Raw genomic sequence first — 19,626 nt, forward strand, 5'->3', positions numbered from 1 at the left:
CACATAGATTAAGTTGGTATTCCATGTGGTTTAGAAACAGATCTTAGCAAACCTATTAATGTTAAATTCAGAAGCATGGAACCATCTTTTGGATGAAATAGATCCTGAAAGCTCCAGGGCAGAACTATTTCTGCTTCCTTCCATCCTCTATTCACTTTATAGACCAGTGTTCACTTTAATTGTTTAGCTTCCTCTGGACTGGCATTTCAGTTACGGGCACTTCAATATTAAGCTGAAGATATTGACTCCAAGTAGCCTTATGTTGGTTAATGAAGGACACTAGTTGGCTTTCATTAACAGCAAGGAGGTGTTTACATATGGCCACAGCTTATATCGTGCATTCCTCAAAAGCATTTTCATTGCAGAATGTTTTTCAGCCCAGGTCCCACCTAGCCACTATTGGGTAGTGGGCACTGCCTTTTGGGGGGACAAAAATTACCCTTTTGGATGTGTTTTGATACAACCCTGACAGAGTTGCTCATAAATCCAGGGTGAACTTTTATAAGTTGTAGTCAGGGAAACAAATTATGTCAGTTTAAGGATTACTTTTTTTCCCTGCCATCGCTAAGCAGCTAATGATCTCCTTGAGTCCTAACCCATATGTAGCAATGGGAATGGGTTTGGGGCTGAACCAGCAATATGACATGACTGTTCTCTGGGTCTGGTGTTAGTTCTTATAATTACGGTGTATTTCTCTCTTGCTACACAACCATTTAACTGTGGGGTGTTTTTTTTCCTCCGTAACTACTGTGTCTGAAGATGTCAGCAGCAGGAGTCAGCAGATCTGTGGGGTTTTCAGTACCAGCCATTTTAAGTTTTGTGTATTTCAGGGCTTTCTTCTCTGGAATAGAAGATGTAGAAAACGTGAATTTGCAGCAGCACTGCTGAGGAGATACGTGCTGAACCCCTTTTATTGACTTCTGATGGGCAAGATTTAGGTTTCATCTCTTCTCACAAGGTAGCTTTAGAAAGAGCACAGTAGGTCTTTTGACAGTCCAGCGATTGCCCCACAGATGATCAGTCACGTCTTTCATATGTTGCAAACTTTGAAGGGTCAGGGTACTCCTTTAGGTACTTCTGAAGCTCATATCCCCATCATATCCAAGGGCAAGTAGCCCTGAGCACTTGAATATTGAACACAATCTAATTATGGAGTGACAGCTGCATGACTGCAATGAAAGAAGCAAAAACTGTTTGGTGTCTCAAAGGAAGAGCGGGTTGCTAATGAAGAGAGGGGAGAGGCAGGAGGAACCGTGCTCTGGCGGGGGATGTCAGACTTGTTGCCGAACTGGAGGGGGAATTGGGAAGGTTTGGCAGCTCAGAAGGGGATTTCCATTAGGGCACGTCGCTTTTCGAACGGAGGGAAGAGCTGGAGAAATTTGAGGCTGAGAATGGGCTGGTCCAGAATTTGTTGCGTGGTTTTAGATCTTCTGCTGTCATTGTACCGTTTGGATGGCACGCACGGGAAATTAATCCTTGTGCTGCTCTGTGTAGGGTTTAGTTCTGGACTGCTTGTGCGTTTTTGGGGGGCATTTTTTAAAATACCTGCTTTTGTAGCAGACAAAAGACCTTTGAGGTCATGCATTTGAGTAGGTGAGTTCAGGCTGGCTTGGGTTGGTTTTTTTTCCCTCGTTCCTTGGAAGAGCAGTAATTTGGCAAGACAGCATTATGTGTGCTGATGTGAAGCTACAAACACACCTATATTCAGAGTGAAGGGAAGAGGTAAATATTTTCCTTGACTAATTACCTCTCTGGTGTGAGAGAAGCTTTTGCCGAAGGTAGTTTCCATTCATGTGTGGTTTTAATTCAGTTTTGGTCTTAATTTAGGTCTTTGCTACTTATGATGAAGACAAATCCACCTGCATATGTTAAAATCTGACCTTTGGTTTGCTCTCTGCATTCACTAATGTGTTTTAAAATATTTTAATATATGGCTTTCCAGGCTCCAGATCAATAAACCAATGGGTCTGAAATGACAGAGTGCTACGATATTCCTCTGTAATTTAAACATGATTAGCTGATGAAGGTTATGATCAATATGCTAGGGGAAGATAAATTAATTGATACCATCCTTTCAGGATGATAAGAGGCCTATTGGAGGTGGGATGTAACTAATGAAGCTGCTTCTTCATATATACGAGCCATTTTTTACACGATGTATTCTCACTAAATCATGGTTATGCCATCATTCATTTACATGAAAAACATAAGCCATGGACTGGTTTCTTATTAAAATTCCATTCATTTGAGGAGAAATCCCATGGTTACCCTGCTAAACAACATCTCTGCCTCTGTTACCATGTGTAACAGGACTGGGTTTGGGACTGAACCAGCAATACAGCATTGCTGGAAAAAAAAGATCTTGGAATTTCCATAAAGTCTTCATATCTTCTCTGCACAAGACAAATGAATGCTGTTAGTCTAATTACAGCAAGTTTCCAGGTGGCTTTTTAAGAAGGTGCTGCAAATTGTTGCCGTTGTGCCTCTCTGGTTTTGGTGGAACCGGCACGAGTGGCACCGGACACCCTCACATGGTGTTTCATTGAGTGCTTCGCTTCATGAAGATGACTCTGTGCTAGGAAGCTAAGTTTCTTTAGCAGTATTTTTCATTAGCCACCAGTCTCTGGAGATGGAAATTTTGTTTACTCTTCTAATTTGTGACCCAAAAGGTAGGCAACAAATGTAGCATAAGGGATTTTAAGTCCTTATGACCTAACATGAGCTCTTTCAAATTTCAGAGCATCACAGAAATTAATTTCTGAAATAGTTGGACTTTTTTTTAATGTCACAATAACAGGAGAGGCATGGAAGTTGCTGCATTTCGCAGGAGCTCTGTTTCAGGTTTTTTGCTATGAGCCTGCTAGGCTGTATACAGAGATGTTAATGACTCTGATCCCTGCGTCCGCTTGATAAATGCTGCTGTTCCCTACCCCTTGTAGGAAATTTCTTAATAAATTGCAAAAATAGATTTGGCATTTTGCCAGCTGTGCTGGTGCTGCTAAGTAATAAACCTGAAACAAGATGTCATGATACAGCAGCTTTCTGTAACGAATTTGGGTGGGATGGGATGTGCAGCACCACTATGCTGGGTATTCTGTGTCAGGGACCCTTTGTTATTTTTGTTATTTTGATTAGCCTTTATTTCAAACAATTTAAGTTTGTGGTTTTCTAAAATGGATCGTCCTGATTGTCCAGAGGCTGGGAATTAAACAGAGTCCATCTTGCTTCTCAGCAGCAGAGAGCACAGGCCTTGGTATAAACCAGACCTGCTTGGACTGGGAGCGATGGCTTTCCTAAGGTGCCCTTGTCCTATGCAGCAGGACATCTTCCAGGGTCGCACTGGTAAAAACCACTGAGATGCACTTGAGGTGGATTGTTAGTCAAGTGTCACTTACATTTAGATCCTCTCTGTGAGGAGAGCATCCCAAAGAAGAAAGGAGAGTGTGTACTACCACCATAGGCTTTGCTAGGGTGGTGTTGTGAGGGTGTAGTGGATTTGTTAGATCCTTCATGGTGCTGCTGTTTGTGATTTGAGACACCTGCCTTTTCCCCTTCTGCTTGGGTGTTACTAGCTCTTTGGTTCTCTCCCAGTGTGGTTTCATCCATGTGGAGAACAGAGCTGGAGTCTCACATGGAGCGTGTTGCAGGAAACCAGCATCTGTCATCTTAACTGGACATATGACGGTCAATTTTTGGAGCAGGCTTTGGCAGTGTAAACCCCTGGTCTGTGTATTTCTGACATACCATGTTCTCCAGTGTGTACCATAGCTTACCTGCCTGTACATTTTGTTTTTCTTTAGTGGCTCAGAAGATTGTTGCAACGAGGAAGAAACAGCAGCTCTCAATTGGACCCTGCAAATCTCTACCAAACTCTCCAAGCCACTCATCCGTGTGTTCCGCCCAGGTTTCTGCCGTACATATCAGCCAGGTACAGACTCCAGTTGCTTGAAAAAGGAACCGATAGCTGCTTTTCATTCCATGTGTTTAATGCCAGTGCTCTTTTTGCAGCTCAGTAGGCATTTGGCAGGGTTTTTTTTTTAATTAAATTATCAGTTATGTGTAGTTTGAAGCAATATCTATTTACTTTTCAAAATTGGCTTGACTTTGTTTCGAGAAACCGCTGCAGTAAAATAATTTGGCTTTAAAGCCATCTATGATCGTGCTGATTTACGCCCAGCAACCTGCTGTTCTGAGGACACCAATTGTTACAATAGCAGGATTTGCTGTACTGTGTTTTAAAATTACCTCACTATGTGGGGTGTTTTTTTGGTTATTGTTCTCATTCAGTCGTGTGCTGAGCAATAATAGATAGCTGGTATATCTCAGTGGTTCACACGCTGGAATCTTACATTTGTGAGTGCTGGGCACAGCTGTAATTGCCAGTCTCTGTTATGCTCAATTGGAATTATTCCCCTGCAATGACATAGAAATGTCTGTTGCTATTGACTTGGAGATATGATGTGTAAAAACAAAACCGTTTGCTACCTTAATGTATGGCAGGAGAGTCCAGTGGCCTTGACCACGTAGATATGGTAGTTTTTGGAAAAATACAGTTAATAGCAACTTCTGCCCACGCACCTTCAGACGTTCCCTCGTGATGCCCTTCCTCACTGTCTTTGTTTTCTAGAGGTGAGTGATAATCTCTGTGTACACTCGCAATTAGGATGTATATCAGCTCTGTCACTCAGATCCATGACCTGTGCAGGCGGGGATGTCATGTTCCCTTGACCGATGGATGTGTAGGGCCATCACTGTGACCCTTACAGTTTGGGGCCTGAACTGTGGCCTGGCTTCCACTACAGCACTACAGCACTCTGAGATATCCAATACATCCACCAGCTTTCCTGGCAAGATTTTTAGGCTACAGTCAATAACACTTCGGTGTCTTCTCAGGTTATGTTACATTCTTGAGCCACCCATGTTGAGGTTTTGTCTGTGGACGTTTCTCCCACACTGAGAATGTCTGCTTTTGAGCAAAAAGCAACATAATGAAGAAGTGTTCTATCACTGGGGGAGAAGTGGTGGGTTTTTTTCTTTAATTTGACATGTTACTGTCTTCTGAAAGCAATATACCACAGGATGGAAGGCTGTGGTGGTCCCGTGCTCACAGTGAATGGTCTCTTTCTAAGCCCCAGTTGAAATTTCCACCATTGGGCTAATTCAAGATGCAGGTGCCAGCTTGATCTTAGAGTTCTTTGCTGTGAGATTTCTACTTTGACCCAAGCCCAGACACCAAGCCCAGAGTGTGACTCACTTCTGATTACAGCAAAAGAAAATGCTGTTCAGATCCCCTTTCCTAAAGCAGGTGCTGAGGTATATGACTCTTCTGAAGGACCCTAGGACCTTCTGGTGAAGTACAAGTTCCTCATATGGGAGAGACTTCCCTTTCTTGTCCTACGGGACATTAACCAAATTATCTCAGCTACTCTCAGGACATTGCTACAAGCACTTGGAACTACCCCTCTGTGTGACATGTTTTCTTTCCAAACAGTTTCCTCCAGATGGTTTTATATGTTCATACTTCCAGAGCAGGAGGAGTTATGCTGACTTAGAGGCTAGCTAAGGTACTGAGACCCATCCTCTTCAGTGGTGAAAAAGGAAATGGGCTGTCACAGAAATGTGGAGAACATTGCCAGTACTGAGTTTACTCTTGGATCCAAGAAGGACGTAGTTTACTAGGTGTGATGATGATGGTATAGGTTTTCAAAACTTTCTAAAGAGAATAGGTAATGATTTGTGCGACCTGATCTTAGCCAGATGCATCTGTCTCTGTGTTCGGCATTTTCTTAAATCAGTTAAGGTTAAGCTTTCCTGTTAATGGAGCTGGTTTGATTAAAGAACGTCAAATATCAAGGATCTCACCAGTTTCCTGCCCAAGTCTAGTTTGGAAGCCAACAGCAAGTACCAAATTTTCAACAAGTGTCTCACACAACAAGTGTCTTACCAGTGATAAGGACTAGTTGGGAGAATCAAGACAAGGCAGCCTTTGTGGCAAGGACCCCTACAGTCCATTTCAATAGAAGTTTTCCTTTACCAGATGGCATCATGGTCTAACGCGGCAATTGCAACACCAGAGATGCCTGTCTCCTCAGACTGATGTCATGATTCAGAGTATAGGCCTTAAATCTGTTTCATGCCTTATCGCCTTTGTGCTGCACTTGAAGGCAGTGTGACCTTGTTTAAGGAAAGGAAGCTGAATACTCATCCTACACTGAAACTTGGAATTGCGGTTGCAAAGTTATTTTAAGATCATCTGCAGGAAGGTGTGCCATTTCTGCTCTTGGCTGGAAGGGTGGCTGGTGTCTTGGCCTTCAGAACCTCCCTCTTGATGTAACGATGTTTCACTGAAGACCTCCATCTGTGAATCAAAAAATTATCACAACAGTGCCTTGCCACTTGCATTCTCCACGGGAGTGAAGGTCTTCAGATGAAGTGAGATATTGTTCCTTCTCTGGTGATCTAATCCCTGCGCACTCTTCAGGTGATTCTGCAGTCAAGAGCTTAGGCTTCAGAGAAAGGGGGAAAAAAGCGTCACCTTACCCCGTCTAGGCCTTAGTGCACCTTGGGGGAAATGCTGAGGTTTAATACCAGCAAGGACTTCTCCAGCCTGCAATTTCAAACAGAGGAAGACCGTGCGTTTGGATGCATGTCTGTACTTGTGTCCAGTAGCTCTAGGTGATGAACACCTAGGTAATGTCCCGCTGCAGGAAATGCTGTCAGATATGCCCACGTTCATGCACAGATGTGTTTCCAGAGACCAGTTCACAGAATGGCAGGCTTCCTGTACCAGTGACACTACAATTGTGGTGGCAGGAGGTGTTGCTTCTGTTTTCGGTCTATGACTTTGTGCACATATGTCAGTTGAGGTCAGGGTTTTACTTGGGAACCTTTGATAGCCAGTCAGTAACCCTTGGTGCAAGTATTTCACACTAGTTTTGGCAGCACAGAATGCATGTGAGGAGTTTTATGCTGAAATCCAAGGATATCATTGATGATTTGTGATGGACAGAACTATTGTTCACTCTGTCAACAAGAAGGATGGGCAAATATTGCTTATATTCCGCCAGGAAACAATCTGTCTGATGCAGTGAGGAGTATTTCAGTCAGCAGGCCCTCTTCTGGTTTTTCTGAATGCTTTGAAGAGGTAGACGCAGTTGTTTAGAGAGGAAGAAGGTTTGGTTAGCGGATTGGAGGCCTATTATCACCCACAGGACATCACAGAATCATTAAGGTTGGAAAAGACCTCCAAGATCATCTAGCCCAACTGTCCCCTCACTGCCTCTGTTACTCACTAACCCGTGTCCCTGAGTACATCATCCAGCCTTTCCTTGAACACCAAGAGGGATGGGCAGCCACGTCTCTGGGCAGCCGGTTCCAATGCCCAATCGCTGTTTTGGAGAAGAAATTTCTCCTCATTTCTAACCTGAAGCACCCCTGGTGCCACTTGCAGCCATTCCCTCTTGTCCTCTTACTGGTTATCTGTGAGAAGAGGCTGAGCTCTAGCTCTCCACAATCTCCTCTCAGGTAGGTGTAGAGAGCAATAAGGTCTCCCCTGAGCCTCCACTTCTCGAGGCTAAACAGTCCCAGGTCCCTCAGCCGCTCCTCATCAGACTTGTGTTCCAGCCCCTTCACCAGCTTCGTTGCCCTTCTCTGGACATTCTCAAGGGCCTCAGTGTCTAGACGTCTTGTAGTGAGTGGCCCAAACCTGAACACAGTACTCCGGGTGTGAGTACTTCCCTACTTCTTCCCTACTTCATTTTCCTACTCCTACTGGCCACGCTATTCCTGATGCACTCCAGGATGCTGTTGGCCTGCTTGGCCACCTGGGCACATGGCTGGCCCATGTTCAGGCGAGCCAGATCCTTTTCCTCTGTGCAGCTTTCCAGCCACCATGCCCTAAGCCTGTAGCGTTGCCTGGGGTTGTTATGATCAAAGCACAGGACCTGGCACTTCACCATGTTGGATTTCACCCCGTTAGCCTCTGCCCATTGATTCAACCTGTCCAGGTCCTTCTGGAGGGTCTTCCTTCCCCCAGCAGATCGATACTTTCCCCCAACTTGGCATTGTCTGCATCTCAGTGTAGGTCTTTTTACATTGGCCATCAACAAGAAACACACTGGGGGAGTCCAGACCAGCATCTCATGTCCTTCTTATCTCTATCCCACCTTTCCTTTCCCTCTACCGCATCCCTTGTCAGTCTTTCTAGACTTCACATGTTCATAGACGATGCCAAACCTTATTTCCAAAGAGCACGAGTTCTCCTTACGTCCTAAAACCATTCCCTCTCCTAGGAGATTTGCATTGTACCCAAGAAAGGTATGGGGCTTAACATAGATTTTACCAAACTGCAGCTCAGGTATGGCTGGCACGCAGGCTTGCTCCTTACTACCTGTCTCAAACCTCTAAAGATGCATTATTTATGCTTGCACTGTGCCTCCATAAAGTTTTTACTACAGCATGATTGTCTAAATATGTAAATTAAACTATTTAAAGTGCAGTCAGCTTAATCATCCATTATTTTACTGTATATGAAGCCTGATTATGGATAAGCACTAAATAGTAGGGTGCAATTATCTTATTTATGACGGGGGTCATTTGGGATAAATCAGTGTGTAGGATTTCAGTGCTTGACTGAAGAAGAGCTTAGCTAGTTTCTCCTTTTGCTTCTTCATCCTACTGCCCAACAAAATCCAGGAGAAGTGAAAACAGTGTTTAATACATCGCAACATACATCATCATCCTTCTGAAGTTCCAGAGTTGTTTCTAAGTCACCTCTACCAACTACTAAAATGAGCATTTTCAGTGTACGTGTGTGGGTGTCTGTATACATGTGTGTGTGTACATAGTCCCCCTTGTTCATGCAGATAGTTTCACACACAGCATGGACTCATATACAAGCACATTCTCCAAGACTCAAGGGCATCCTTAGATTTTATTTTTTCCTCTTTCCTTTATCATCACAGGACTGAAGTTATGTTCCTAATTAGTCTTTGTTATGCCCGTTTCTAAGGTCTCTTCAACTCCAGAGTTGGGTCTTCCTTTAGATTTGCCAGTTCACATCCCACTTTCTGCCACGGGAGCATGGAAGCTGGTTGTCACCTCTGGTTAATTAAATATCATTAGTAATTTCACTGAGATGACCTTTTTTTTTTTCTTTTACATGCCGGATTACTTTGTCTTCAGAAGTTGTCTTCAGATTCTCTTGGTGTTCTTTGGTCTGTCAGATGGGACAAATCTGCTCTTTCCTCTTAATTCACTGTTAGGATGAAGAAAGGCCAAAGCTCCTGAGATGATTGAATTCTGATATGTCCCAAAGGATGAGATTCAGTTGCTAAATACGGAAAAATAATACAATTACTGCATTGCCGTTTGGTCTCACCACAGAGGCCTAGACCTAATATCTCTGACATCCTTTATCTGAACCTAGGTTTGAAATCTCCTGTCAAATTTATTTTCCACAGCAGCATGCTCAAAGCCTTCTGGCTTCTGCTGAGGCAAGGGCTAAACAGTTTCCTCCTTGATCTGTTTTCCAATGTGTGGCTGTATACCACCAATACCTCTTGAGTAAATTGGACTCCCACCTATAGTGTTTCCAGATGAAAGACTGAGATGATGTGACTTCCAGGAGAGAAATTGTACACCAGTGGGCAAAGAAAAATGTGTCCTGACTAAAGAATTTTCCACGAGGCTTCTGTGTTTCTACAGAAATATGCTTTTTCCTGCTTTCCCCAAGAACAGAAGGTGCAGACACCAAAAGCTCTCTATCCCAGGGTACCTAATCTGGGCTTTTCATCAAGGCTTGCTTTATTCCAACTGTTCCCAGGCTCCCTGAAGCTCTGGCAATCTCTCGCCTGTTTTAGAAGTAGGACCTGCTGCCTTCATTTTTCTCTTCCAGTGGTGGTTAGAGATGATTTTTCTGGAGGGCATCCTGGTATGTCTAGAGAGGAGAAAAAAACACTGGCTCTGTTTGTGTCACGTTATTTATTAATTAAAAAAAATGAATCTATCTATCTTCTTATGCTCTCGTTTAGTGGCTTGGCATGATACTGGTACTAGGGAAGCTTTATGAATCGTTTGGCAATGCCATGTCGTTTATGTAAGATACAGGGTGAAATGTTTTGCCACCTTTTTCTATAAGTGGCCAGTGAGGAACATGCCTCTTAAAAATACGAGGGTAAGTCCAACCTCTTCTTAGTGCAGGTCACTGCTGAGCTCCTGTCATGCAAGGTAACTCGCTCACTGGTTTGTTTACTAAGGCAATCTGAAATATGTAAAAGCTTTGCAAGTGAGGGATTTGACTCAGAACTGTGGATTGGGTTTGTTCTTTTTTTTTTAAGAGGAATCTCGTTTCAGGCTTTAATGCTTTCGTTGGCGATGTCTGCCTTTGAGATAGGTTCATTCAAAGCAGCTATCTGGTCAAGTTACTCCAGACTGTAGCTTCATCTGAGTTGTTCTTGTCTGGGAACAGTCTAGTGATGATTTTCTATGAAATTTGTGTTTTCTGCTATGACTTTGAGGTTTTTTTTGCAGCTGTGGCAACAGAGCTAGAAGCCAGTGTAGGTACTAACTGTATGCATGTCTGTAAACAGAGTATTGGCTGTTCACATTGGTGCATTCTAGAAATAACATCTCCTTGAAATGAAAGACTTTCAGGGTTTTCTCTTGAGAGTGAACTCGTTGACCACCACTGGGCTGTGTACCTTCCTGGCAGGAAGGAAAGACAAGGGAGGAAAGACAAGGTCGGTACTGTGTGTGTCCAGAAGACAAGCACATTGAATAGCTTTAACAAGGATGAGAAGATCTGTTCACCCAAGAACACCAAACAGGGATGTGTCCCTGTAAAGGGTTCTACTGGGGCGAATAGTTTTCCCATCAAATAGGTCATTTGATTGACCTCTGCCCCTATGACCATGACTTCGGATAGAGCAGTGGCTTAGAAATGACCCCTTATGGTGACATCTCAGGTATATCCAAGTCTTGAGAGCAGCTTGGTAGAAAAAGTTGGTTGAAGAGGTAGTGCTAAGCTATGTAACGTTCCAGAGGGCATTAGAGTACTTACTTGATAGGCTTTGAGTACCACAAGTTTGACCAGTATGTCTACAGTCAGCAAATGAGTTTATATTTGATAGGCATTGGATTACATGTGCTGTCAGAAAGGCTGTTCTTCACATTCACTGACTTCACAGAACTTAATGTTTGTTAAGTCAGTTATTGCCACGTGTCCTAACTTCTGGCCTTCACACCAGTGCACTCGTTACTGAATGCTTGCATCCCAACAGCAGGAAACTGCTCTCTACCATCTTAATGCAATAAAGTCCCTGGACTTCAGAGACCGCTCGCCACCTTTTGTTTCCTTCAGCAGTGCTCTAGCTTCAGATGCTACCAACAATGTTGTTTCCAAGTGCTTGTCTGGGTGTATTTTTCATTGTTCTTGTCCTTGCAGGCTATTACTTGGAGTCATGTCCGAGCTCTTTCTTGTCGAACCCATTCTCTCCACTGAAGTGTTTCAGAGCAGCAGTATAGTTTTGTTTGCTAATTACTGGCACCTTCAGTAGTTGGAGCTTGTTCAGTGTTGGCAGCCGTGCTTTGATTTTGTGGAAACCTTGAAGTTTGCCACTTCTAAGTCTCTTATTGAAACAGTTTTGTTTAGTTTTTTTTTTTCCAAGCCAGTGGATTTGATACAGCTTATTGTGAAACCACCTCACAATGTTATTTATCAGGTTGGAAATCCAGTGGGATTAGTATGTGTGACAAGAAACTTTGCCTGCAGGGCTTCTTTTATGGAAGTTGTTTGTATAGGAGCATTTGTCTTCGGGGACCGGAGCTCCCAGCATACGTGTTTTCCTTTAAGAGTTACTCACTCCTGGAAAATAAGTCACTGAGAGATCCAGGAGACGATGCCTCACTGCAGAAAAGTATAAAATCATGTGTAAGATGTCCAAAGATTACAAAAGGGAATTCTTTATGTGCTCTGCCTGGGCAATAGGCAGTTGGATGGAAATCCGTTCATTTCAGTTTAGTTTAAATCTGTTCATTTCAGTTTAATTTTTCAGTGGAGTTACTACGTTGATGAACATTGTGACAGAATGTAGCTGCATCCTTTCATTTTCAACAGCTTGTGGTTCAGATCCTCTCATTGGTGTATGACATCTGAATCTTTCCTTCTTGCCTTGTTCCTCTCCTTTTGTAGAAGAAGCTTCTTCTAAGTGTTGCCAGGCATAATCCTCTTGAGATCTTTCTTTTCTCCTTCACCTTCATTGCTTATTGCCTCCTCGGGTGAGCCTTGTGGCTGCATGGTTTTAATGTTAAATGTGTTCGGTGCCTTTTCCCATTAGCAGTTGCTTCCTTAGATGTCCTTCTCCCTCATTTTCTCCATCCCAGTTTGGTTCAGTCATGGCAGAAGCAGACAGTAGGCCGTCGTTATTCCTTCACACCAGCACCTTTGCTCTCCTTCCCTAATGCTATTTTACAGTTGTTGAGTTTCCAGATGTTCTCTCTCTAGATCTTTTTTTAATCAGCCACCTCTTTAAAGCTTTCATACCACCCCACTCCTCATCTCTGACATGCCAGTGCTTGTTTTCAAAGTCTTTGGCTGTTGTAACTTCAGCAGACTTCTGGCGTTCACTTTGAGTGTCCTAGGTACGTAATTTTTCATTACTTTTAATGCAGAAATCTTCCCTGTATTTCTTTGGACAGGTAATCTCTGACTACCACAGGCTCGGTGTGTCTTCACACAGATCATTTCCTCTCCTGTATGCTTGGTGTGATACTTGTTGTCTCAGCAAGTTGCCACAGAGAAAGGGAGAAGCAAACGCAGGATGAATTAAGTTCACTTCTTCGCAGGTTGTCCTGCTCATCTCTCTGGTGTTACTGTTTTCTGTTAGGACACTAAAAATGACCATTTCAGCTCTCCTCCTGTTCATCTCCTTTTTTTTTTTTTATACACTTGGGTCATCTCCAAATTGTGCTTCCTACTTCCTCAGGGCACTTGAAAATGTAGAAAAACTCTCTTGAAATCCTCTTGTTAACTTTCCATGCCTTATCTCTGGCTTCCTGACAGCCACGCTTCACCAGTTCAGTCAGAATGAAGGGATGGTTAAGTTTAATGTCATGTCTGTTTCTTTATATTTAAGAGGGGAAGAGGAGAACAGCTTTCTCCATCAAAAAGCTTGTTTGTGGTATTGTCAGGCCTGTTTTGTCACAGAAATGAGCTGAGGATCGTGTTGCTGTTTGCAGAGAAATGGTGACTTTCAGAAGCGGTGTTCCTGGGTTTCTGTCTGCATTGATAGGTGCTTCAGCCCAAACATGAGCTGCTTGTCTTGTGCCTCTTCCTTTTTGTTCTTTGCTGTTTGAATTTAAAACAAAACAATAAAAATGGAAAAGCTGGAAGAATCAGAAGACTTGAAATCATGAAATGAGACTTCTCTTGGATGATTATAGAATCATAGAACAGTTAGGGTTGGAAGGGACCTTAAAGATCATCAAGTCACCATGGTCATCATCAAAGATCATCATGGGTAGGGACACCTCTAACTTGATCAGGCTGATATATATATCTATGTGTGTCTATATACTTGATACATCAAGGAGAAGCGATACATAAAGTATTAAGGTTTGTCTCTTACCTGGTTCTCCTTCAGAGGTTTCCTCTTGCTGCTTGCAACGTGAGGCCCTAGTCCATATGGTGTGAGAAGTCTTATCGTGCTGCCGGTGCCTCCCCTCTGGGGCAGCTTTCTGGACATATTAGGCCAGTCACTAGCTTAGGAATGTAGAAGAGCAGACACTGGAGAGCCTTTCTTTGCCCTTTGGGCAGCTTTACCTGGTGATTAAGACAAAACTGAGTAATGGGTTAAGTGTCATGGGAGAACCCTTCTTGGCAGGCATCCTTCATGCCCTCTTCCCTCGTTCCTCGTAGGAAACTTTACCTTTTTAGACATTATTTCACCCATTTGTGTGCACCCCAGACCATTATTTCCACCCTCATTGTTACGTGTGTGGTGTTGTCCGCATGCTCTTCTGGTGAGCTTATCAACATTGTGGAGAATTGTCTGCCTTTGTCCTGTCCCAGTCCCCAAGCAGCATATATACTCTATCCTTATATCTGATAGGAAAAAAATTCTCCTTTTCTCTTTCCAGACTACTTCCACATCCTTTTAAATGATGTTTTTAGTTGTGTAGTAAGTGAGAGGGGAAAAAAATATTTTCTTTTTGTACAGGAAAAAAACACCAACTCCACCCCCAGAAACCAGCAAAACTCAAGACACTTTTACCCACAGTTGTTTTGCAGGTTGACTGCTTTATATCTTTCCAGGCAATGATGTAACTTTACATTTTCAGCTACTTTGACTAAATCTGAATTAATTCCTTTCAAAATTTTGAATCTCCGTACCAACAGCTTCAGCAGATGTGTTGGGAACTCTGTCACCCTGGTAGCCATTGTACAGCATTGAATTATTTTCATTTTCTTGATTAGCACCCAGTGAACTGATGTCTCCAGACTAGGATTAAGTCCAGCGATGCAGTTCTGTGGCACAAGGTATTTCTTCTTAGGTTTGAGGCAGATTTTGAGGCAGAAACCCGGAATTTTACAGGCTTTGCCTAATTTGGCTGCCTCGTATGCTAGTCAAACAAATGAAACTATTTCTCTCCAGTTAAAGTTATATTGAGAAGGACAAAAACATGCCTGCCGCATCAACAGAACTAGAAAAGTTTTCCAAAAGTAACAGCAGGAAGAGTATTTAAGGGCTTGGAATAGCAATGACAAAGTGGCAAAGTTGGCTGTAGGGCAGTCCCACCTTGTTCCAGAGCCTAGGCTGCTGCTCTTGCATATGAGGACTGAGATAGATACAGCTGTGGATTGTAATTTCTTGAAAGCAGTGTATCACTGTTTAAAACTAACTTTAATCCTTGCAGACCAGTAATGGAGGAGGGAGTTTAAGTGATTATTCCTCCTCTGTCCCATCAACTCCAAGCACCAGCCAGAAGGAGCTACGGATTGATGTTCCTCCCACTGCCAACACGCCAACTCCTGTCCGTAAACAGTCCAAGCGCCGATCCAACCTCTTCACGGTGAGTGAGCCAAGGAAGAGCCTATTGCTGTATTTCACATAGCACTCTGTGGTGATGGCCTGAAGCTTAAGCCCTCTTTGAGCTGAGCTGCTCTAATCCAGGCAGGAGTGTTGAGATGGGTCTGAAGGCTTGGAAACAAGACCTCCTTAGAGATACCATGGGGTGGTTCTGTTTGAGGGCTTCAACACGGACTGAACATGGTGAAGATACCCTGTTGGGAGCTGCAGTGAAACAAGGGGATCTGCAGTTAAGTGTTAGAGCCCATGTCTCATTCTCGGACCTGTCTAGAGTCCCTGGTTTGGCAGTAAGCAGAGGGAAAGCCAGGCCTCTGCTCCCTAGCCCTGCCCATATTCTGAATGATGCCACTGACTCCAGACCCTCTGTCAAGAGCTCCCAGGATTTACCATGGGAGTACCGTGTGGTATGGCAAAATAATTACCCCATGTGACTTTTATTACTATAAAGTCTCAACTCACTTTTCTTTTCCAGGCTTGAGAGAGACGATGGAGATCAAAATGATTTCTTTTCTACCCAAACCATCTTTCTTTTTTTTTTTATTTTCCCTCCTTTCATTGAAAGGCAGGAAAAAAAAATAGTACTACATGGAGGGCTTGATTGGTCCCATACGATAGGTCTTTGTTATACAGGTGTACATTGGGAGATGCTAATGAAGCCTTGATTGATGGTTTCTTTATTTCTCAGTCTCACTGATAGCTTTGGGATTGCACTGCCTGTGGAATTGTGGTTTGTTAACACAGTTTTTTGAAGCTCTTAACGTGCTTTACAGCAGGCACACAATCCCTGTGTGCTTGCATGTAAGCCCTGGGGAGGTTGTAGCTACACATCAGTCACATTTAGGAAGTCTCCTCTTCCCCATCATCATAAATAGTTTATATTTTGTATTCCAAAGGCAAGGTCCTTTAGCAAGTAAAAAGTTGTGTTGTAGTTTTGGAGCAGAGTCCCATATTTCATGTGTCCATCCCACCAGCAAAATTTGGATTTTATAAATTCTGGATCTTCAAACTCCTCCAACAAACATCCCACGTTTGCGTCTAGGTGCAAACACGTAGGTGCAAATCAATAAAATGTGTAAAAATGAGCGTCGTGGGGAGGGGGGAAGCACCCAATTGTGACACCGATATTTTGTAGCAATCGTGCAGATTCCCTCCTGTTGGTGGGAAGGAACACTTGCTGTTGTTGGACTGTACTCAGGAGTTACAAACCCCACTAGGTGTCAGTGTCAGCTCAGAAAATGCCAGCAGAACTGAGCCATACCTCTGGAAACAGAGCTACTACGCTACCGCATCCCTCAAAACCATACGCCGACCATTTCTGGTCCGAAAGGTCCATAAAATGCTCTAAGGGGTGTGTGGATGTTTTCAGCATTTGGGAAACAGGATGTTCTAAATTGGAGTAGGGTGTAAATTTGAGAGAGTGAGTAAAAAGGAATGTATTCCCATCTCCCACTACGGAAAAGGTTTTAGAAGAATATTTTGTCACGTTTGTGTGCTGGAAACAAATAGGCTAAAGCTCCGGGTTGTAAGAATAGATATTAAGAAGCAAATTTGCTAATAAGAGAGGATGTTGCTAGTTGGTTTAATGTCTAATAACTTGGGGGGGGGGGGCGGTGTGTGGAAACAAGTCCTACAGAAAAAAAATAAATTGGCTTTTCAGAATTGGTTGTCTTTAAGATGTGGGCACATTAACTGCTGCGTAATGAGTTGCCCTCTAATCCGTGTCCTGATGTATTTACCGCTGCCCCTGCCCTAACCCACGTTTCATGCCGTATCGGCCAAGTTATAACCTGGAATTATTTAATTGACTCAATAGCTGACCAGTATTTTCTGTCGAGTTACAGACAGAGTGTGTAATCAGAATATTTTACTGTTCAGCTCGTACTTCCTTGCTGTGCTACCTTCCTAGCCTGTTACTTGCCCATGCCTTCACCACTTCCAGAAACGAATATATTTCTGTTTAATTGCAAATTACCCCTTGTTATCTAGCATAAGTAATACGTTTGGTTTCCTACGTGAAGATCCTTTAGTGCTGGAAGAAAATTGGGTTAAGTAGAAAACAGATAGGATTTTTCTTAAATGGATTACAGCTTTTGAGCTGGAATGGGGTTGAGAATTTTAAGCATGTTCGTGTTTGAGGGCATTAAATGCAGTATCTGATCCTTTTGGCTTGGAATATTAATATTTGTTGTAAAGTGATTATTGCAATAGCTGACTTTCTACTTAGGTGATAAAATAGATCAAATATTAGCAGGAGGGTAAACATCCTTCGTTTTGTGCATCATATTAGCAGGCACAACTAAATAATAGCATATAGTGAGGATTTAAAATGCATCTGAGGAGCTGATTGTAACTGTGTTCATCCCGTGTGGAGTGGAGGGACGGTGGGATGCATCTCCCTTCCCATGCCTGCTGTTACCTAGCTTGCATCTCTGCAGAATTGCAAGCAAGTTTGGGGTTTTTTTTTGTTTGTTTGTTTGGGGTTTTTTTATACAAGTTAAAGTGAAGTCTGTCTCAGTATCTGTGGTGAGATAGTAGTAGCCTGACTTGGGGGCTCTTGGGGCTGCTCATAGTGCCCAAAGTTATCCCTCGGGAATCTTACTTTGCACGCCTTGCCTGGGTACGGTTTTGTGTGGACCTAAGTCTGCATGTGAACTGCCAGTGCAGAGGGGAAATGAATCAAACTTTATTCACGCAGGGGTTGTGATTTTATTATTATAATTTTTTTACTTTTTCTGGTTTGTTTGAATGAAGTTTTCAATAGAATCACTTAACGCGTAGATACGGCGTCAGAAAAAGTCCCAGCAAACGTTGTTCCGGTACGGTTTAGTGTCTCATCTTTTTCCGCTGTAGGAAGTGAGATGCATTGTGTGTGTCACAGGTACAAAAGCATAAAAGATCAGAATATACCTCTGTTTCACCGCACAGTTTGTCTTTATAAATAGCGGAGCCTGCTAAGATTCTCCCCACAAAACTTCCCTTAGTCCGTGATTGCAAGCAGCTAGAACAGAATTTGCCTACCACAAATTCCTATGTTTCTATATGTGTTTTGGGTATAAATATTTCCCTTCTATGTGCAATGTATTCTTTCCAGGCGCAGATACTTCAGCAGAATGGAAGATGTGATGATTTAAAAAATAAAAATGAGTAGAGCATAGATATCCAGCCTGCTTTTCAGAGACAGGAGCCTTTCCTTTTGAAAAAAGGCAAATAAAAAAGAAACATTCAAGTTGACAACTTCCCTCCCAAGGATTTGGCTACCTTCACCGAGTTTCTTTAAGATGTCACTTAACGGGCGCACTGCGCCATTGAAGCATTGTTTTGCCTTGTATTATTGGGAAGTGGCACTTTCAGATTCAGAAATCTGTCTTGAAGGACGAGGAACAATAGTTATCCTGAACATCGGATTTCATCCCTCCCACTTGTTTTGCTTTCTTTCATTTATTCTTTGTTTAATTCCCCGGCACGTCATTCCATCGCCCCGAACCATAGTAACTAGTGATAGGAGCCTGTTCCCGGCGGAGCGGGGAAGGCAGCGCAGGATCCCTGCTGCGTAAATGTGTCGCTGAGAATGGTGTTACTTCGAGTCCTCCTCCATGGGTTTCCTCCCTCCTCTTCCCTCCTCTCACCCCCAAGGCAACAGCTTTGGGGATTTTTTCCTTCCTTCCTTCCTTCATATAACACGGAAAATGGGTAGTAGCTATCGGCGATCCTAATCGTCCTCCTCGTTTCCAAATGTCTCTTTCCTCTGAAAATGAAAAGCGAGATCCCGCGACGTCCTGGTTTTTCATTAACTTCCCATTGTGGTCCTGGACGGGGCAAATGTATTCGTTTCATATATCATCTCTGATTTGAAAAGCACGTGAAAATGTTTTCCCGTTTCCGATACTGTGTGAGTAATGTTCCCATTGAAAAGTAATGGAGTGAAGTTGTCACTTGTCAGTTCAGTTATTAAGGAGGATGACTCTCAGGTCTTCTTTTTGTAATAAAATAAATCTGTCACAATCACTATGCTCGTGCGTTCTTTCACAGTAATGGACCAGAATCTGAATAACTTCTTAAAATTTCTTTATAACTTCGTAAAGTCGGGAAGTTGGCACTCCAAACTTGCTCCTAGGGCAGATTTAGTGCTAAGGAAAGCCAAAATCAGACAATTCAAGTTTTAAACTTTGGTTAAATTTTTCCCCATGCTGATTTTTCTTTACTGTGTTCAGGTAACTTTTTCTTTCCAGCAGCAATCGCTGCCTTTTCTTGCAATTCCAACTTTGTAACCATCCAAAAGTAGAGAAAAATAAAAAGTTGAAGTCTCCAGGATCAAAACCGGCATCATAAAACCACGTTCCTGAGTAGTCGATAATCCTGAGACCCAAGGAGGTCTAACTTTGATGTATGTATCAGATTTTTTTTATTTTTAATAAATGAGAAGCTGGAACCTTCGTTCCTTTTTGGAGCTACTATTGGAGACTTCAGAAATGTGTCCTCTGATTTGCTGGGTCTTCGGGCGGCGAAACTGTAACTCTTTAAACCCTAACGCCATTTCAGA

At 42.9% G+C, this 19,626-nt stretch overlaps 1 protein-coding gene across 2 annotated transcripts in view; it reads left to right on the forward strand.

Annotated features, from left to right (window-relative positions):
• The window catches only part of AGAP1 (ArfGAP with GTPase domain, ankyrin repeat and PH domain 1), a gene marked incomplete at its 5' end in the record, with an annotated part of 392,415 nt that overhangs the window by 181,560 nt on the left and 191,229 nt on the right, over window positions 1–19,626 (forward strand). For both annotated transcript variants that reach the window (XM_084265229.1, XM_084265230.1), the window contains 2 exons: window positions 3,801–3,928; window positions 14,914–15,069. In XM_084265229.1, the coding sequence (XP_084121355.1) occupies window positions 3,801–3,928; window positions 14,914–15,069 (284 nt within the window). The remainder of the gene's footprint in view (window positions 1–3,800; window positions 3,929–14,913; window positions 15,070–19,626) is intronic.

This window comes from Gallinula chloropus (genome assembly GCF_964237585.1).
Source record: "Gallinula chloropus genome assembly, chromosome: 5".
NCBI lineage: Eukaryota > Metazoa > Chordata > Aves > Gruiformes > Rallidae > Gallinula > Gallinula chloropus.